This window comes from Drosophila rhopaloa, unplaced genomic scaffold, assembly GCF_018152115.1.
Source record: "Drosophila rhopaloa isolate 14029-0021.01 unplaced genomic scaffold, ASM1815211v1 contig_178, whole genome shotgun sequence".
NCBI classification, from domain to species: domain Eukaryota; kingdom Metazoa; phylum Arthropoda; class Insecta; order Diptera; family Drosophilidae; genus Drosophila; species Drosophila rhopaloa.
Genome location: NW_025335059.1, coordinates 4,026,796 through 4,048,961, shown reverse-complemented (window position 1 = coordinate 4,048,961; position 22,166 = coordinate 4,026,796). Strand labels below are relative to the sequence as shown.

General features: G+C 40.4%; 1 protein-coding gene across 3 annotated transcripts in view; it reads left to right on the top strand.

The window, feature by feature from the left end:
- Positions 1-22,166, top strand: part of LOC108044489 (homeobox protein homothorax) — a 108,821-nt gene that overhangs the window by 69,067 nt on the left and 17,588 nt on the right. For all 3 annotated transcript variants that reach the window (XM_044459156.1, XM_044459157.1, XM_044459155.1), the window contains exons 9-10: positions 14,946-15,041; positions 20,661-20,684. In XM_044459156.1, the coding sequence (XP_044315091.1) occupies positions 14,946-15,041; positions 20,661-20,684 (120 nt within the window). The remainder of the gene's footprint in view (positions 1-14,945; positions 15,042-20,660; positions 20,685-22,166) is intronic.

Genomic DNA, 22,166 nt, shown 5'->3' with positions numbered 1-22,166 from the left:
GATCGGTGATCCAAGAGTCGAGACCCGAAACACGTGCTGCCCTTCGGTTCGCACATCAATCAAAGCTGGCCGATGGCCAAGGGCATCGATATAGATCGGTTGGGCTCCCGTTCCCCTTTGATGTCTGTCACTAATCCTGTTCGCGATCACGTTCCTGCCCGGTCCACGCCCACTTTGCTCACGGCAGCGGCTTCCTGTTTCTGTCCCCCAGAGTACCGCCGATCTTCAAAATGAGAAATTTCTTTTTAATTTAGACTTAAACAGACTGGCATGGGACAGCTGATAAAAAATCATTATAAAGTTAAATTTTAATTAAAAACTACAATCGATTAAAGGGCGATACGAGGGCAGGGACGACGGAATACTGTCTGCGGCTCATAAATTGAACATCGGCGGTCGATCTCCGGATTCCGGAGCTTTCAACGTGCATGTGAGCCACGCCCCCTGAAAACAACCGACAGATGATGATGATGATGATGAACTTGTGCCAATTTTTGCGCTGCGAAAATCAGTGGCAGTTCTGGTGATGTCCGAGGTACGATGCCGATGTCGATGGCGATAGTCGCGGCATTATGGCATTATATAAGCGCATTTCGCTTTCATTAATGAACATGAGGCAAAAACGAATGGACGAGCGCCCGGCACGTGAATTGAAATTTGATTTATGATCGGCGAGCGGCACTCCATGTGGGGCTTTTCCTTCTGCACTCTGTATTCTTTTCGTATCGTGCTTTTTTTTCCTGCTGGCTAAGCAGCCTCCTCTGGGTCGTAAAATCCCCGGCTCAGGATGCAGTTTTCCCCTCTTTATGATGCGTTAAATTGAGGAATGGTGTGCCAGAGCATTTAAATCGTTAAAAGGCAAGTGTAGGGACGCTCAAATATAACTCATATCCGATTGTTTTTCCTGCACCGAAAAAAAGTAGTCACAAAGTCGGTTCGACTAAAGTAAATGATGCAGAATTCAAATGGGGAAGAGAAAATGTATGTTTTGGCTAACAAAAACTATATCATTTCAGTCTCAATCAATTTAATTAATTTAATTTAATTTGTCATACATATTTTCTAACCTTTCTTAACTTAAAGTTGGAATCTTGTTACCACTGACAAATATTAATAGTTATATTTTGATAATTCATTTCTTATTTTATTTCTGGGTCACACAATGTCAAATGAACTATACAAATGGATAGAATGCCAATTACTTGGTCTAAAGCATTTCTTTTTAAATAACTATACCCCAAAACTGCATATGGTACAAGAAAATACCTTATTGATGACCGCCACCATACCTTTTTCGCTGTGTGAACTCAAGTTCGGGAGACCCACTAACCTACAAAAAGAGCTCTTATTTTAGGCTGGCCAAAAGGAGAGCAGCCGAACAATATGCCAAAAGTGTAATTTGTATTATTTCCTTCGGCTGCCCGTGGGCGGTGGGGGCGTGGACCGGGGGCGGGGGTGTGGCAGACGGCCGTGGGCCAGGGCCAAGAACGGGACAGACAGAGACAGCGAGCGTTTAAGCACAACTTTAAATAATCGTCTGTCAGAACTGTCAAACAAGCCGGCAAGCGCTAGAATTAATGGCACACACCCAGCGCGAGTGGGAGTGCGAGGGAGAGGGCAGACTGGCGGCAGAGGGAGACAGCTGCAATTTGTTTAACCCTGCGCAGGCGCAAAGCGTCCGTTGAACCTGCAGTCCGTATTTTTGTGCCTGGTATTTGTGTATGTGGAGCACAAGTTGAAATATTGTTCCTGCGTTTTTCTTTTTTTTTTTTGCTTTTAGCGCAGTCGCAGCGAGTTAAAAACAATGCCATTGCCATGGCGGTGCTTTATCAAATGCCCCCGTCTCTTTCACTCCATGTTCAGACCTCTCTTTCGCCCCGGTTATAGCCCTCTCTTTCGGCATGTGTTTGTGTGTAAAATTAATGTTGTTGCGCCGCAGCGGGCGAACTTTCAACTGTTGCTGCTGCTGCTGCTGGCTCAAGATGAAAAATTATTGCTTTTAATTTATTGCATAAACAAAGGCTACGCTGGCGGAATAAAAATGTCTGCGTGTGTGTGTGTATGTAACGGTTCTCAAGGTCATGGGCGAAAGAGACAGCAACTGGGGGCTTTCCCCGGCTTCGCTGCCAACTGTCAAAAATGATTTAGTAGTTCAAAGCCGCGTTTTGCGTCTGCTGCAAAAGTGCGAAAAATATATGTGAGGGCAGTGAACGTCCGACAGCAGCTGTCAAATGCAAATACAGCAGCAACACAGCAGCAGCAACAGCAGCAACATCGCAGCACGGCGGCAACAGCAACATCCCCGGAGCAACACTCACACGATTTGACAACAAATTTTGACAGTTTAGCAAAGGTCATACAGAAAGTAAAAGTTGACAGGCCTAGAGGTGTGTGCGGTCAGAAAAAAGGGGGTGTATTTGATAGATTGACATCATTGGGGCTTTCATTCACTTGTCAGGAGCACAGTTTGCGAAACTCTGCCACCGCCGCCGCCGCCGTCGACTGACTGAAACATTAGTTTTTTATAGTTCATTGAGCCACCGAAAAGCGAGAGCGAATCATTGACAGCCAGCCACAATAAACTGACAAATCAAAATCAAAAACAAACCAAATTAGCTAGTCATAAAAGCGTCTGAAGTGAGGGAACAGCCATCGAAATGGCAACTGTTGATAGATCATTTCAAATAAAATACAACGTAGACGCGTGATTTATGGCGTTTGATAAATGAGAATTTAATAAATTTTTAGCTTATTTGGATTTTCAGTTTTTAGTGCGGACGGCAATTAAAACGTGTGTGGAGCTGGCAAATGGTGGCGCTCGTTTCGATAGATTAACGGGGTCTTAATGTTGTTTGATGGGGTCTCAGTTTTTTGTTTCGCCCGGTATTCGAATTTCTTTATTTTCGAATTTATTTGCTTTGCCATCAATTAGCCAAAAGCTTTGATTTAAAGCTTAGACCTTAAATATGGTTAATGGAAAATGCTGGCTAAATTGGTTGTCCAAAGAAAAACAATTTTTAATATGTGATTATTTTGTAAAGTTCTTGAACTTGGCTAAAATTATAATTTATGAAAAACGAAATACGCTCGTTATACATTTTCTCTGTGCACCAAAATTGTTTGGGCCATTTCTTTTCACAAATTGAATACCCAAAACGTTTAAGTCACTTTCTTTGATGCTCTGGCTCATCATAATTCCTCGACAGCAACCGAAAGTTCTTTAGCCAGACACAACCCACATAAATCCAGGGGTCCCTCCCAAGTTTGTTGTCCTCGTGAATTATGCATGCAACAAATTGTATAAAAATTTCTGCAACTTTACGTTGTTACGTGCAGAAATTTGGAAATCAAGCGAAGCGAACCCCAGAAATTTGAGGCGCACTTGTCGAGGGTAAATAAGAGGAAAAACCAGAAGGACGAAAGGACCGGCAGGACTCTGGTCCCTGGCCGCTGGTTTTCTGGCTTAGCCCGAGTCAACCCCCAAAGGATATGCTCGAATATTTATTTTTTTCCTCTCCGCTCAGCATTTACAAAGTGATTACTTCTGTTTAAAAATTGATGTCTCGATGTTGGACACGTTTTCAATTTCCAACGAAGTGGCGCGTGCTGCAGCCCCCAAAAACTTACAGGTGCCGGATACATTTCCCCATCGACAGTTAAGAGGAAACTCGGCTCAAAATTGTCAAAAGAAATTCCTTAAATGACTTTGTCAAGTCGTTAAAAGCGAACACAATTTGGTGTCGCTTTTTTGTCTCGTTTGGCTTTAATCACCGATTGCTGTCATGTCCGAGCTGAATGGCAATTAAATGGTCTACGACTCGTTAAATCATTCATGATTAACTCACTTCAGCTCCCTGTCCTTGAAGATTTAGTGCCGTTGAGAATCGTTAAAGATATGCCTCACATTTCGGATCGGAATCGAAACAGAAACCGAATTCGAAAATTGAAAAGCAGACGGACTGCTGTCGCATAATCGATGAACTTTGATTGGGACTCATAAAACCCGTCAACCGGTTGTGTTTTTCTCAAATAATATATTATAATTGCCGGCAGCCAAAAAGGTAACTTGGCACAAAAGTCTGTTGGCTTCGCTAGGCCCAAATGGCTTTTTAATTTGGTCAACGAAAACGGGTTGGAAAATGTTCGCCGATGTTTGTTTTTTTGTGTCTGCGGGTTTGACATTTAATGGCCTTTTGCCTTTGGGGGAATGTGTGGAATGTTTCATTTGCATATGCAGCCTGCGCCCTCAAATATGCAGTGCTTTTTGTTTCACCAGCATAGCAAGAAGGTGTGTTCAGTTGGGAATTTCGTACACACAAAAACAGAAGGAATTTTCACGTGTGAAATGGTACTATCATACATTGCATATCCTCTTTGATGTGAGCAACACAAATTCGAACGTAGAGCGTTGTTTATGTTTGTTTAGTGAAATTATTAGTTAAGGTGTGGTACATTTTGATGATTTAAGTTATATTTTTTACATTTCAAGTCCTTATTTCAGTTGATCAGCAAATAAGTACTGCTTTTTTTCTGTGCATTAATGCTATATTTAATTTATTTTGTTGCCTCCCCAATTCAAGGGGGAAACTTTGATTAAACTTCTTGCCAATAGCAAGCAGAGCTGGTATATATATATGGTATATGTCTGACCAACTTTCATATAAGTAACATAGATAGTGCGCCCACAGAATAATCGAAGGGAGAAGAGAAGTTGGAGTAGCAGAAGGATATCCATTTGCCAAAATAGCAAAACTTGCATAAAAACTTTTGCGCAACAACTTGGACTTTTTCATCAAACAAAAGCAAAAGGAAAAATAAGAGGAAAATGAAACAAACTTTTAATGCAACCACCCACTCGCAAACAAAAACAAAAGCAAAAACAAGTCGAAGATAGACAAACTTGCACTACGCCTCCTCGTCCTTGTTGCCGCCCATTTGCACAGCTGTCAGTCAGTGGAAAATATTTCCCAACCAACGGAGAAAGAGACGGGTAGAGTTGGGGGCGACAGAGAGGGATGGAGAGCTGGGAAAGCAGAGCCAACATGGCGAACAAAAGTTTTGCTCGCTGCGGCAAAAAGCGGAAATGCATTCAAAATCTAATATGGCAGCCATGGTCATGAGCAGCAGCAACAACAACTGGGGCTCTCCTCTTTGCCTCCTTAAAGCCACCCACTCATACCCCCGCCACCCACCACTCAACCCCCCCGCCCCCATCGACCTCTTCCGCTGCAAAGTAGCAGCTAAACAAAAAGGCTAAAGAGTGCCAAAGAAGAAAATGCAATTTTCTGAAAAACCCATTAAATGTTTGCCATCAAAAAAAAATATATAGAGAGTGGGGAATAAAAGAATGAAAGCCAGAAGAAGATGGGGCAAGGAGGCGAAATACGAGATGGAGTAGCACCAACTGCAAATAAAGCAAACGACGAACGCCAGAAGATGGCGGCGTTTGCCAGTGATAGACTGTGGGACCATGTGCATATATATAGCTGCTATATTGTACATGCTTAAAAACTACAGTCCAACTTCTCTAAAAACTAAGTGGAGTCATATAGTCTTTAATCAAATTTTTTAGTACCAAAATAACATAATCAGGCGTAGTTTTAGCAAAGAAACATAGCTCAGTCAAGCTCAGATTTTTTATAAAAATATATTATTTCATTTGGGAGTTCAATAATTTGCAATGCCAAAATAATTGCTCAAAAATAATAATATGAATACGAAATGTGAAGTATTTACTTCTTAAATCCTTTTATGTGTCAGTTTAAAATTGGCATTAGAGAGGTTCGACTGTAGGCCCCACTCTCCACTATGACTTGCAATTTATACATTTTCTGTTCATTTTTTTGTGGCTCCTATAAAGCCATTAGCAGCACTTTAAATTGCCTCAAAATGTGCTCAAAACTTTAAGCTGGAATCGCAGAGGCTGGGTTCGAAGGCTCACATGTCAGAGGCACCAAAGGCACAATGTGCTGATAGAGCCATTTACGCCGTCAGCACATAATGATGGAGTGGGAGGGGCTGGGTGGTAAAAACTGTTGGAAAGGGGCAAGAAGAGGGCGATGCTGAAGGAGCAGCTGCAGCGGCTGCGCTTTTCTGACGGATTTCCCCGGCACATAGCAAACACACAGAACAGCATCAGCAACAGCAACCGTTGCCTTGGGCTTAGACAGACGAATACGTCCATAGATGCAGACGTGGCCAAGAGCCAGCCAGGAGCCAAGGATATCAGCTAGCAGCAGCTGTGCCCCCGTTGTGTGTGTGTGCGGCAAGGATATATGCCTGACGATGAAATTTAATGGGGTGCTTTGATGCGATTGGTTTTCATATAACGCAGGCGCTTAAAATCATCGAATCATTCAAAAGAAAACTGAGCTGACTGCTCCAGCTCTCGCACACACTCACAATCACATGAGAGCAAAGCTTTTCCCCCCCACACACACACACTTGTGCACTTGTAGAAACGCAACGCTTGTGTATAAGAATTTTTTCTGCTGACTGGAAATAAAAGAAATGTAGAAAAATACTAGAAAAAAAGGAAGAGCACACAAAAAAAAAAGAAAAACAAAAAAAAGGAAAAAATATAAATGTGTGTGTGCTTGAGCATTTTCCTTGGACCTGCTCGGGTTTTATATAAAGAACGAAATGACGACGACAGCTTGAGAGGAAAGTAGGGAGAGAAAAATGCCAGCCAGGGAAAGCCAGTCGGAGTTGGTCGGAGTTTTCGCCAATACGCACACAGACAGCTGCCACACAAACGTATACAGCTAGCTTTTGGGATGAAAAAAGCTTTTCTTCATTTTAGTTTTCTCCCTTTTTTATTTATCCCTTCAGCTCCTATTCCTGGCTTTCCTTTGTCACAGCTATAAATTTAATATATAGGGGTTATATTGAGTCTAGAAGTTGCTATTTTACTTGTGAATTGCCACAGTGGTTGGGCGCCATATAAAATTTAATTTTGTTGGGCGCCATATTTGTCTTTAAGTTGCCCATAAATCCACAAGGTATTCAACAAGTTATCAGTGCATAAATTGTGGAAAAACAATGCCAGGCTGATACATTAACACTTTAAGCCACTGAAAACAGCCCGGGGAAATGTCTGGGGAAAATGCAAAACTCCCGAAAACTCGCGGCAACCCCATGACAAATCGCTCTCTTTTCTGCCTGTCTGTGTGCGTGTTTGTGTGTGCGTTTGTGTGTGGAAAAACGCAGCCAAGCAGTAAAAACAACAGGCAAACACACACACACACCCATATCGATTATTGTAGCATACTTACGGGCGTCATTTCATTTTATTTATTTTTGGTAGTTTGGTTACCAGAAAGCTGGCAGACAACGAAAATAATGAAAGTCATGCTTGGTTTTCAGATTCCTTGAGCCTCAGTTATTTTTTTTTTAACTTTTTCTGCCTGTAATCACAATTTGTTTGTCTGTGCCTACACTTAATGTAGTCGAACTTGAGGCGATCTGGAGCTGTGCCGTCTGGGAAAATCATTTTACAGCTGGCGGGCCAAAGTTTTCCCCAGTTGACAGGCGACTATTTAACACGCGTCATAGCATGAGTTTTATGTGCACACACACACACCCACCCACCGAGTCGGGGAAAATAAAAGAAAAACCAGTGTCAAGGTTAACGACCAATGAATTTATTTTGCTTGAATAAATTTTACGATAATGAGGAAATTGTCGTTGTCGTTTTGGGTATTTTTAATGGCCGTAATGTTGGCGCTCTATCTCTTTTTTGTGTGTGAGTGCTGGTTAAAGTGACGTAAAAAGTTAAAAATTTCCCATATTAACCAGTTGATCTTTAAGTTACATTTCTCGGCAGTGGCTTTCCCTTTGGCTTATCAGAAATGCCGCAAACGTTTTTCAATTTCCGGCCGGCATAGTTTAACCACTCAACGGTGGTGGCTTTCGCAGCACAGGACCTCGTCCTGAGCTCTGGACTTGCGACTCAGGACTCAGGACTAGGCCGAGTCGAGCCAACTCCAGTTTACGTAACATTAATTCTGTGATTTATTAGGGTCACGTGACCGTCAAACGGACGACTGGAATTGCACGAGTCACGAGTCAGCCAGACGACCACAAAATACCCATTGCCAACACGGCGAAAAAAGCATAACAATATCGTTATTGTCTTCTGTTATATTTAGCCAAATTATTTTTGTATTTTTGTGACTTATTCGAAACAATTCAAAGATCTTATATAGAGAAAGAACTGAAGTTTGAACATTAAATGAATTCTATATTTAGGGGTTGCTATAAGTTTTATATAAAAATGTTTAGTAGTTGGGCCTCAAATAACACTAAATAAAGCTATAATTTTATTTATCTGCTTTGTTTTTCCAATGTAAGTTTAAATACATTTCATGATATTTTTTCTCTCTGCACGTATTATATCCTTACCCACATGTAGAGCTCATCAAAGTCTTTCAATTCAAATCAGTCGTGCAAAAATTGCCTTCGAAATCCGCAACAAAATTCTTTGTTCGGCCCGTGGAAATTGCGGGCAGGTAAACAAGTTTCTCCACCTTCGGCTGTTGCCTGGTTAGGTGTCATAAAGTGCATTCACATGAATGCGATAAAGTTTATTGTCAGCCAGTTTGGTGGTCTTCAAGGGGAGTCCAGAGATTGGGGGGCCAGATGCTCGAAGGAACAACAAGAAAAATTAATACCAAAACATTTGCTGGTCCGTATGTCTGGGTCTTGGGTCGTTGTCCGTCCGTCCGGGAGATCGCACACGCCTACGCAAACATGTCGCAACTGTCATTTCAGCTTAAGTTGGTCCATTGTACGTTTATATTAGTCGCGGGCCAGATACAAAAAAAAAGAAAGAAAAAGGCCAATGAGAAGAGCCTGTGTGGGCAGGCCGAGGGGCAAGGGGGCGGGAACAAGAGTTACGAGCGGCCCGATCCAGACTTTCAAATTCGCTTCAAGTGTAAAGCGATATGCGGCCCAAAGGATGTCGCCAAAACTGATGACACAGGCCCCAGGAACGGAGTTCCGTAGCTTAAGTTACAAGTCATGTTCGAGGTGTGGCCCTTGATTTTTATTGAAAAACGAGCGAATCGCTTTAAGGCCTTGATTTTCAAGCCCAAACTAAAACCACTTAGTCTGCTTTAATGCATTAGAACTGGCTCCATTTACACACATATAAATATATATATAGGCTACCCCCTTTTGGCAGCCATTATTTTCATAACTATGCGCGAAAAGCTTTTTCATTTAAATTAAAACAAAAGCAAACAACAAAATTCCTCAACAAAAAAATGTTTGGAATAAAAAAACTGGAAAATGCTGTGAAAACGGCAGCGGAAAATGCCAGCCAAACTACAAAAACAGTGCAACAAAATAGATAACTGCTCTGTTTTTTTTTGCTCAATGCTCGTAAAGCAGCTGCAGCAGCGCCACCTTCCGGCCATCATGGCGAACTGAAAGAAAAAAAATAAAACACAAAAATTCATTCGGTGCATGTGAATAATTACACAAAAAGCTAAGAAAAAAGAATGAGGCGAAAAACCAAATGAAAGATTGCAGAGATGAAATGCCAATGCAATTTGGGTTAACAATATTTGGTTTATTGTTTTTCCTTCAGCCAGCTGGCTTTAATTTTGCAAATAGAATTGAAAGAAATCAATGGAAATTAAATAAAGGCCTATAAAAGATATTTTTATCACTAAGCGAGTTAAATCTAATCAATTGCTGGCTAATCTTGTCGGGATTGGGCTGAAGTGAAACGGCACAATTCATTCACAAAAAAATTGGGTATTTCTAACTATTTCTTTTGATTTCATAACAAACTTTAAATTCTTGAGGAACGATTTGATTAAAAAAATATTTTTTTTTATTTCCCTAATTAGTGTGTTTTATATTGTTTTTTGATCATAATTTATTATAATTTTTCTGGTGATATCAAGATTTTATATTCCCAGAATTTAAAGGTTACATCAATCGAGTTTTGTTTGAGCTTCTACCTTATTATTTTCGATATCTTTGTCTGGTATTAGGAATGCAATGTATATCTTGTTTACTTTTAAATTATATTTATATTTTGTTAAGTTATAAAGCTTATATTGCCGACGCTCTCCTCAGAAATAAAAAGAGCACCTAAGTATTAAAAACTGCCGACGGCAATGCAAAAATATACAGACTTGTAAAATGAGAGACTGAGACAGCTAGAATACCTGTTTTCCGAACTAGTTTTTCAGTTTTCAGGGCCACCCCAAAGGGTTTCCCATAAGCTATGCAAATTTCATATTCCGCCATAATTTTCTGCCATTATTTTTGTATGCAAAAGCAGAACTTGCTCACCTGCCCCAAGAATTGACTAAATGAATCCATCAGATAGACCTTTAATAAGAGAGTCACGCCCCTCGAACCACCCGGCTTTTGGCCGCCCACACATTTATCCCCCTCGATTTCCTACCCATTTTCGCAACTTTTTCCCCTTCGTTCATTTGGCGCGTTCAACCAATTGGAAAATTTACACGTGCAAAATGTTGAAAAATTGTTGCGGTTTATGTATTTTATTTTAAATTTTTTTTCTGTCGCCGCTGCTGCAGTCGCTTGAAATTGTTGGGCATAAAAATTGAGAAAAGCCAGCGTAAATTTCCACACGGCAACAATTTCATTTTAAAGCTTCAAGTGACACCATATACAAATGTACAGATACGTATATATTTTTTTATGTTATTTAAATGTGTTCACATTGTTGTTGCTGTTGTGGCTTTTTGTAATATTTTTAATTTCGCCCAGGCAGCGACATAAATCATTTTGTCGCGCATTGCAAAAATTCCAAAAGAGCAAAGCGAAAAAATTACAAAAATTTTTAAATTAGCTCGCATGGGAAATGTCTGAGTGCGGAGGTGTGTGTGTGTGGGGGAAAGTGGGTGGTGGGGGGTGAGCGGAATTAAATTTTCATATGAAAAACTCAGAGATAACAACAACAACAGCGCCAGAGGAAGGGGAACAAAGCCAAATAGTAGAAAATTGGAAAGATGAAGTTGCCTGAGATAGCAGGACAAAGGGGGGTGGTGGAGGGGCTGCCAAAAGGGGGGCTGCTGACGAAAAAAGCAATTTTCAATTTTTCTACACAAAAATGCCAAACATGCCGGGGCTGAGAAAACAGCGGAGAAAGGGGGCCGAAGGGAGCTTGTGCTAAAAACTTTGACGACAGCCAAGCAGTGGGAACGTGGAAGGGCGGTGAGGGGGCGATGCGGCCAAGGGGGCGGGGCAGCGTTGGCGTTTGCGCCTTACAGTCGCTGGCAAGTGATAAATCATTTCAACTGTCACTTTCGAAACACAATTTTATCTAAACACAGACACACAGACATTGACTTGCACACAGACAAAATGCGACAGACACAAATATACACGGGGAACAAATTCTTAAGAATATTGGTAGTATTTTCACCACAGTTATTATATGTTTAAACAGGGATTTAAAAAAAACGCTCCTTGAAATATTAGTAAAAACAAATTCACCGTCATTAAGTATTCTAAGCACCACTTTAAATTTATTAAAGCTACGAGAGATATAAAATCTCGCCAAAAATAAAATTACCTTCAAAAATGTCTACTGATTTTAATGATAATTAAAAAAAAATATATCATTACATAGTTTAAAAGGAAAACAGATAAAAATTATTATAATATAAATAACACATTCAGTTTTTGTAGTTGATGTGGTATGATAGTTTGCGCAAGTGGTATAAGAGTATGAGTAAATTAGGGTTCAACCCTATACTTTCTTTCACTGCACCGAATGGAATTGAAGATACTTTGGCATTGGGGTGAAGTGAACTCTATGGAAAATGGAAAATTCGTTTCGTTGCGTCTGTTGTTTTCCTTTTTTCGGCTTTTCGGGCGGGCGGGGAATACTCTTTGCCGTGGTTGGGGGATAATGGGTGTTAGTTATAATGTGTGCCAGTGTGTGTGAGGAGTGCACGGGTGATAAGGCAAATGCATTTCGTAGCTCTGGGGCATCTAATCAATGCCTAAGCGCCATTTATCAGGCCCATGGGCACTTCACGAATTTCGGGGAAAATCGGGGCGAAAAGTGGGGGAAAGAATACACTTAGCTAGAGGCTGAAAAGCGAATGGGGTCGCCACCGAAATAGTGCCACTAAAAATAGACCATCTTTCGTTGCGTCTCACCGACAAAAGGCCAAATATCAAATCAAGCTAAGCCAACAAGGGAAATTAAAAATAAATTTAAAGTCTTGAAAATAAAAATGAAGAGCCAACACAACCTAAAATCATTTAAAATACATTCAATAAAAATAAAGGAGGGAACAATTCAAACAAAAGAACTAAAAATAATATCTAGCAAAATAAACTAAAAGACTTAAATGGAACAACCGAAAAAACACAGAAATTTTATAAGCAATTTTGTCGAAAAGCCCCACAATTAACAAAAGCCTAAAAGAATTTTAAAAATATTTCAAAACATAAAGGCAATAAAACAAAAGAAAAAAACTAAAATGGAACAACCACAAACCAAGCAAGATAATTTAAAATACATTTTCGAACCAAGTTGAACACAAAACGACAAAATAATTTAAAATACATTTTGAGACAAGCGCACCATAAATGTTTTAGCACATTCTCAGAATCGAAAGTTGTGACATTTAAAAGCCCCATAAACAAAGAAATCTGAAAAAGCGTTTTGTTTAAAAATTATTTTTATTTTGTGGCATTTTTCGATGTTTTTTTTTTCATGCTTAAGCGAAACAAATTTGCTTTGTCCGTTTTATTGATTTAACATTGCATAAGGTAATAGAAAAAAAAAGCAGAGGGACGGACTCCAAAAATCAAATTAGTCGAGTCACAAAAATCGAAAATCATTAACTTGGCACAAAAACAAAAGAGTAGAAAACACAACTCAATTCGCCTTATTCGCCGCACTTGAGTGTCTTCACTAGCTTTGTCTCGCTCTGTCGCAGTTGGAGAGAAGAGAGCGGCTGCGAGGCAAATGGCGCTGCCTTCTTACGATATTTAAGCAGCTAACTTACGGTACGATAATCTCTCGTCAGGGGAAATATACGCGGCCATCAAAAGAGCGAGAGAGCGCTACTATATGTGTGTGTGTGAGTGTATGTTTGAGAGAGCGAATTTAGCAGACTGTTTGGCTCTGTCTCTTTGTGTTTTTGTTTTTGTTGTGTTTTGTTTTGCTTCGGCTTTTTATTTTATTTCCTTACAATAAAAACGACAATAAAATTTTTTAGTACAAAGATTTATGTGCGAACAATTTTTTTCGGCTACTCATTGTAGCTGTTGTTGGTGTTGTTGCCTCCAAGAAATCTCTATTAATTTTATTATTGACTTTGGTTGGTAATATAAAAAACCACAAGTTAATAACTTAATAAAGAAATGTAATGTTTTTGTAATTTCATTTATAATATATAGTTGTTATATAAAACATTTTTTTATCTTTGCCCAACAACACATTTTAAATTCACAAAAACTGAATATCAAATTGGTAACATACTTTAATTGTTCTGTTTTGGTCAAGATTATTTGATTACCATTCCTGACTTTTATATAATTTTCTTTTCAAAAAGTTTTTCGTAAATTTAAACAACTAAGAATTATATTGGACTAGTGAAATGGATTTTAGGTTGGCAAAAACGGTATTCACTTTCAGAATAAAATTTATTCGCACAGAAAAAACCACCAAATTGATGACCAATTAAAGAGATATTTTTCCACTGTTTGTTATTTTTTCGGAATTTATATTCGACCATATTATGTTACATTTTAATTGGACAGGTGCAGTTTCAGTGGCAATTTAATATTCCTTTTCGAAAAACAAAACAGACTTGCATTCGTTTGCCCAAAAGGGGCGTGGCAGCAGGGGGGTGGCTCTTGTAAGGTGGGTGGGTGTTAGGTTGGGCATCAGCACCACCCCATAAACACCCCACAAAAGCGTTCATAAAACGTGCCCATTTACTACCAAGAAAATTGCCCATTAAGAAGAAAACGAAGCGTAGTCTGGCCCCCAACTTCTCCTCGTCTTCTGACCAGAATAGAAGGAAGGCAGCAAAAAAAAAAAGAAGAAAATTTAAATAAAGGTGCGTTGGTTGTCTGCCCCCGTCGTTGAGCTCAAGAAAGTGCTTAAAAAAATAATAGAAATTGCCCGGGAGATTGGCCGAGGGTTGCTGTTGTTGTTCTCCTTCCGCTGGGCACGCCCCTCCACTTGCCGCCCTCTTGCGCTCTTTTTTTCCATCGCCTTCATTGTGCTTTAAAGCCAATAAACCAAATTATTATTAGCGCCATTTTCATTCTGCGTTGGCCCTGCTTTTTCCTTACACTACGTATTTCATTTAAAGTTTTATAAGCTTAAAGTGTCCATTGAGGTTCTTATGTTTATATTTTGTGGCCCATTTCGTTGAGGGTTCTTCGTAAACGACCTTTTCATTCGGCGATTCCGAGATTATTGGGAATTCCAGGTGGCGGACGCACCTGAACCCAGATACAACTATGCGTAAACCTTCCACAAATATATATTCAGCGTGCTGTCAATATCGGTTGAAAAGCATTAAGTTGACAAGTGTTGCGAATTGTGTCAGTCAGTCGGTGGCTTAGAGTGGCTCAAGATCTTAATACTGCTGCGGATGCCTTAACTGGAAATGAGTTTCAGTTCGTTTGCCGAAAGGCTTAGGAACGTGGAAAATTGAATTAATAATTATACGTGGTTTTCCCGTCACGATAACTAAGTAGTCAACCGATAATTTACTGACGGTCTTACAAAGTTTTTAGTACATTTAAACCATTTCGTTTACATGAATTTATGTAGTTATAGGTTTACTTTATAAGGAGACTCCTTAAACTTAATTATTTTTATATTCATTTCTTCATTATTATCACACTAGACTTAAATTATAGTAAATATAGTTTTAGACTAATTTCAATAGATATCTAACGATCGGCTTTTCTATCTTTTCCAGGACGATGGTGTCGAAGAGAATGGTCCTCACCTGCCGATGCTCGCAATGCGGACGCCTCCCGGCGATTGTATTCCTCAGTCTTCCTCGGTAGTCCTGGTAAGTAATCTCCTTCCTTCCGATTACTCAAAGTCCAATTCCATTCCACAATTAACAATTATCTGTCTGGCCAACCGATAGGGCGGCTTATCAGCGGACTTGAGCTCTCATCACGAGACCAACTGACGTCAACGTTTCCATTAGATTTCAATAATTTACAACATAAATTTTTTGCCCGGCCTCTGCCTTTCCGCCTGACAGTTTTTTGTGGCCTTTTGCCGGTTGGTTGTTGGTCGGTTGTTGGTTGGTTGTTGGTCGGTTGTTGGTTGGTTGCTTTTAATTTCTGCTGCACCATCGATGAGAAGGCTGCTTCTGCTGCTGCAAAAGCGAGAGATCAAGCGGCTCAGATTGTGCCAGAGAGTTAACGTTAATGGCAAAATACTAACAATGGCTGCTGCCGAGAGTAGGTAATTTCTATAATGATATACGAACTGGCATCGCCCAACGGGCAAAGGCTCCTCCGCAGTGGAGTCCCAGTCGAAGTTTCAATCCAACACGGCGAGAAAAGGATTTAATCAGATCTGAGGAACATTCCATGTTTTATTTATGTTTTTTATTTAACTAAGCCAAGTCATAGAAGCATTTAGATTTTTGAAGTTATTTGTTCAATAAACAACAATTGTATATTCTTTGGTGACAACAAAACTTCGTTATTATAATTCTTTTTCTAGATTTTCCTTAATACAGAAGTTTTATTATTTTAAAATCAGTTGAACTTTCAAATATGATAATGATAAATTAGCAATTGAGAGTATAAGCGCACATATAATATATTCTATATTTGAAGTCTTGTTGATGGCAGATGGTTTGCATTATGGAAGCTTAAGAATTTCTCCCAGTGAACTCATTTTGAGAGTGCGCCTGATCGGCGGCCATGGATCAGATCAGACGTCCCGCCTGCGGGCCAGAGTATCTTGAGTTTCTCAGTCTCGGCCAGACTTTCAGCCTGGCCAATGCCAATGCCAATGAAACGGCCATCAAAATGGCATCGAAATAGCTCCGGCGAACGCCTTCGATTGTCTTCTCAATGGCAGAGTGGCCCAGAGGTACATGGACCCCATTCCCCATTCCCCATTTCGGACCCCATCCCAAAATGCGTGCCAATTACATGCGGCCGCAGCTTTCTTCTAATAGCAAATGCTGTAATCAAAATTCCATAACATGCCCAAAAGCCAACCTGCCCGGCCTGGCTGGCAATTCGTTAAAGTCAATTTGCAAATCATTTTTCCATTGAAACTCAATCTACGAACTACGTGAAAATACCGAAAGGCAAGACCCGGGGCCCTCGGCCTCCTCAGACTCTTTTTCATCCTCTTGCCGCATCGATAATAATGATTTTCTTTGAAATGCATACTCGAGAGCTCAGCCAGGCTTAAAAGAGGGCCCCCAGAGCCTCTGACAGACAACTTTGTGTGCTCCACCTTTTGCCTCGTCCCGCCCCGCCCCCTGTGCCCAACTCTTTTCCGATGGCTTCGAAACGTGGTGTAATAATACTAAATTGTTGCTGATTATCCTTTTGGCGGTTTGCCTTTGGACATGTTCTCCAACCTCGGTCTTCTTCTGGCTTCTCTCCCTCTTTTGCATACGCTTCGCCTGAAAATGGCGTCACAGTCACTGCACATGCAACACAAAAAGGCAAAAATGAAAAATAAAAAACAAAAAATAAAAAATAAAATAAAAGCAGACTCCATCGAGCCTCCACTCGAGCCTCATCTCTTCTTCGGAGGCCCGAGATTCTCGGGTCCGGAGGTGCCCTGCTCTGCATCTCTATTTTGCTGCAGCCGATTTTGAAAGAAATCAAGCAAAAATCAAAGCCCGAGCCGCCGCAGCCTCTTCAGGTCTGGAGTATTATGGAGTGCGGAGCATGGACTCCGACTCCGATTCCGACTCCACTGAAGAGGAGGCCCCGGAAAGTGAACAGAAAGCCCACTTCAATAGTCACATAAATAGACTGTGAGTCGCGCTCGAGAGTCTCGCGCAGCTCGGCTCTGGCCAAATGGAAAATCGTGTGCCTGGGTTCCTACACTCAAAACAATAAAATCTGGGATCTATACAAAATTGAAGGAAGATATTTCAGGACGACCCTTAAAACTGGCGCCCAACATGGGGCTTATTAGACCTATAGTGAAAAAAAATCAATTATAGAACTCTTTGTTGGCTAAAGCTAGGTTTTACACAACAAAAAATTAAGAGCAATTATTTTAGAAATTAGAAGGGAATTTTAAGAGTTAAAAAAAACATAAAACAAGAAAGGAAAGCTAACTTCGGGCGGAGCCGAAGTTGATATACCCTTGCAGAATACTCTGTAAATTATATTCTCCAAAATTATTCATATGATGCATTCTTAATACTCATAAAAAATCCTAACTTTAACAACAACAAAGTTATGGCATTTCCAATCGTTCAGTTATATGGCAGCTATAGGATATAGTCGGCCGATCCTTATAAATTGGTAGGTCGGATTGATTGGCCAAAAATAAAATCCATAGAAAATCCCAATTTTCTAACTTTACAAACACCAAAGTTATGGCATTTCCGATCAATCAGTTATATGGCAGCTATAGGATATAGTCGGCCGATCCTTATGAAATTTGGTAGGTCGGATTGATTGGCCAAATATAAAACCCATAGAAAATCCCAACTTTCTAACTTTACAAACACCAAAGTTATGGCATTTCCGATCAATCAGTTATATGGCAGCTATAGGATATAGTCGGCCGATCCTTATGAAATTTGGTAGGTCGGATTGATTGGCCAAATATAAAACCCATAAAAATCCCAACTTCCTAACTTTACAAACACGAAAGTTATGGCATTTCCGATCAATCAGTTATATGGCAGCTATAGGATATAGTCGGCCGATCCCGGCCGTTCCGACATATATACTGCGTGCAAAGAAAGAAGGGTGTGGCAAAGTTTCAATCCGATAGCTTTAAAACTGAGAGACTAGTTTGCGTAGAAACAGACAGACGGACAGACGGACAGACGGACAGACGGACAGACGGACAGACGGACATGGCTATATCAACTCAGGAGGTGATCCTGATCAAGAATATATATACTTTATAGGGTCGGAGATGTCTCCTTCACTGCGTTGCACACTTTTGACCAAAATTATAATACCCTCTGCAAGGGTATAAAAAGTTTGGGAGTTTATTATTTTGGCAGATATTTTGTCAACTTGATTACATTTTCATTTAAGATTTCATTTCTATCCCCAATGTTTCCAGTGTGCACCGACTTCTACTTCTATTTGTGGCTCTGCCATTTTTGAGGTTTTTCTTCGTTTTGGGTGCTTCATTTTTATGCTTCACTTGGCCGCTTTGGCTTTGTCGGCACTTGAGCTGCTCTTTCAGCCAACTCTTCGGAAAGTCGGCTAAAAACACAAAAAAAAAAAGCGAAAAAGGCCAAAGCGTTTTCCAGCCAACGTTCGCGGAAAGCTTTTTGTGCGGCCAGCATTTTGGTAATTACCGTTAAATGACCCAAGTCCGAGGCATAGAGACAAAGTCTCCGGCGACTGTCAGATGTCAGGTCCCAAGTGGAAAACAACAACGGACAACCAACAACCAACAACGAGACGAACAACGCTGCGTTCTGCCGCCAAGTTGTCGCAGTCCTTGACAATTGTCAACTGCTTAAGGCCTCAAGGCTGATTCGCTGTCTGCAAATTAATTGCGCCCAAAAGCCCGAAAGCCGAGAAGAGGTGAAGAAGAGCGGCTCATGAAGAAGAGGAGCAGCAGCGATCTTGGCCCGGCCGAAAGGCAAACAAATTTTGCATACCAAATGCCAACCAACCAGCCAGCCAGCCGGCCTGTGTGCAAAGTTTTGTCTTCGTTTTGTTTTCCTCTCCGCCGTCTGAAAAGCTGCACTTTGCATTTTAACCAGAACTTTGGCTGCGAAATCAATTAACAAACAATAAACGTTTGTTGCCCAGGCCAGACACGTATTTTATTTAAGTATCTAGAATATTAAAATGGGATCAGACACGACACAAGTTTGTATGGTGGGGTAACACAAAAAAAAAACAGAACTGAAAAAAAATTGAAGCAATGCGTTGCTGACATTCATTGAAACGTTTTCGGAATATCTGAACGATTCCCAGCCGCCTTTGCTTTCTTTCTGCAGCAGCGCTGATAAATTCCCGTGCCTTTTCATTTTCGAACTGCAATGTTAAGCACTCGGGCTTAAATCCAGAAAGCCAAGCCGAAAAGCTGCACAGAGAAAAAAAAATTAAGTTTAAAGGAATACTCCTTAATAGGTAATTTAGTAATTTTATTAAATGTTGATATTGGCGCCCATCGCATGGTCTTATATATAATTGGACATATTTTAAAAGCCACTTTGAGGTGGAAAATATAGGATATTAAAATCGAAACTTGATGGCATATTTTGGGTGATATTATTTCTTTCTGTGTGCCATCAACTGCAGCGAGTGCCACCCAGCAATCGTCGACAGTCACCGCATTGCCATCAACTTAAGACGATTATTTATGAACTGCTCGGGGGGCTGGGGATCCTACTCGGGAACCGAACTGAACTGAACCGAGACTGGAACTTGGGAACTTGGTCTGGTGATGGCCGTTCCAGGACACTGACATCCAGCGCGTAGAGGGAGAAGGAGCTGGTCCAGAGGAAAGAGACGGGGAACGACAACAAACCCGACACCGACACTGTCTACAATGTACCAATGCGTGTTCGATGACTTAAATGACATGAGGAACGCGTCCATTGCGATGCGAGATGCCAAGGCTGCAATTGAGCTGGCCAACTTTAAAAGCCGAGTTCACAAAATACTCTTAGCCATGTCATTACAAACTGACTAAATGACACCATTGATATGGCCGGAAAGAGAACGAGGCAAAAGATTTAAGGCTGTATATTTTCTTTATTAGGAATACTTTCAGTTAGGGGATATTAATCTCAATTTTCAGTTGTTTTTTCGAAGTTTATTGTTGCCAGAAAGATTATATATTATAATGAAGACTTGGTCCCAATGCAAACATCTCTCCCAGATTGAATATTATGTTTATGGATACCTTACCCCTGCGAAAAGAGATTTGCATAATGCCCCCAGCAAAATCGTAAAAAGCTTCAAAATTCATAAAGAAAACAAAACCCAATTCACCTAACAAAAAAGTGATTTGCGTGCGAAAAAGCCAAAAATAAAACTGGGAAACAAAATTATTGCCAAGCTCTAAAAAAAAGGGTAATAAAATAAAATGTTGGAAGCGAAACGGGCTTCATCTTTTGTTTTCTTTGAGGCTGCGTTTGATTTGCTCCAAATATTTTGGGCTCACACTTGGCGCTGATTCCACAGGCTTCACATAGTTTTGATTGATTGCCACCCCTCCTATTCCTTCTGCGTGTGAATATATATTTCATATTTTATAGCCAGTGAAATCCGACAAAGAAAAAAAACAACAATTTGCGGTCAGAAGTCTGCACGAAATTTTTCAATTTTTTTCCCTTTGTTAGCCCTGAAATTTTGTGTTTGGGTTATGAGAAGATTTATTAGAGTTAACTTTGAGAAATATTTCGTTTTAAGACAGGTTGTTTTTTTTTTTGGAACCATACTAAACAAATAATTAACTAATTTTTGCCTTTTATTTCTACTTGCAGACAACTTCGGAACGAGTGCAAGCGGTAAGCTTTCTCCTTATAATTGTTTAATTATTATTACCAATGATGTGGGGCAGCCCCAAAAATGACACGCCCCAAGATCAGAGTTCTGGGCCTGACTTTTGCCAAAATGGAGGAACCGAAAGAGCAGGATGACGCGAGGCTGCCCATCTCTGTTCCGCACTAAACTGAAAATTGTAGAGTTTGAGATGCGGAATGACAGGACCCATAATTATAAACGCGCATAACCCATCATCAGTTCGGTTCAGTTCAGTTCAGCTCGGGCCTCAGTCTTCCGTCTTTCGTATTCAGTTTTCAGTTTCCAGATCCCTTGATTTCTGGTCTTTGGCTTTGGGGAGAAGGAACAACTAAATGCCGGGGCATATAAATTTTGTGATTAAGAGCCATCTTATCATTATTATAGAGTGAGCGCACGCTCTGTTCGGGTTGCCAGTGCCCTGTGACTTTAGAGAGATGGGGCGAAAGGGACTGGGAACCTGGGTGGGGATGTGAAACAAAAAGGCAGAAAAAAATCAAAAAGAAAAAAATTATATATATATATAAAGAAAAAGAAATACCAAACCGAACACTCACACACGATGAGATATTTCAAAATGTAGCCGTGCGTGAGTGCGGGTCGGGTCGGGTTTTTCGATGTGTGTGCGCCCCTCGCAGGCATTATAGGATTTAGTTTTTGGGATTTCGATTTCTCACACAGGGAGCGGGGTCGAAAGAAATGTGTAGAACATATTGTTGCTGTTGGGTTGCGTTTCCGAAGATTTCCTGTGAAATACTTTAAGCCCAGAGCCTCCAACTCCAACTCCTCTGCACTCTACTCCACTCCACTCCACTTTGGTTTCGGTTTTTGGTTCTCTGATTCCGATTCTGATTCTGTTTCGGCTTTTTTTCCTGTGCTCTGTGTTTTGGGTTAAACATACTTGAAATTCTTGTTTCAATTTTGGGCCTGGCGGATGGGGGCCCTCGCTTGGTAATTTAATACGCTTTCAAAATTAAGAAAAATACACACATCTACCAAATACACATATCGATATGGCCGGGTAGGCCCCAAAGGTCACAGCCAAAGATTCAAATTCGAAATTAGTAGGGAGAACATAAATAACGCGAACAACAAAAACCACACTTTGGCTTTACAAGCGTGTTTTTTGTCTATTTCTTCGCTGGGTTTGAGTTGGAAATATTTCATTATTATTGGACAGTTGCCGAGCGGTTCAAAGATTCATTTCATCTGATCTCCCATCGCATCTAGATACGTTAGTCTTTTTTTTTTATTTTTAATTTATGCTGTCTGTTATTTAACTTGATTTGCATATTCTCAAGCTAGAGGGGGAAAAATAAAACGATTGGAGTTGTTTTCTATAGTATAGTATAGTATTTTTGCTGCTTCTCGTTTTTATACCCTTGCAGAGGTATATAAAAGTTTGTAACCAGTGAAGGAGTTCCGACCCCATAAAGTATATATATCTTGATCAGGATCAATAGGGAGTC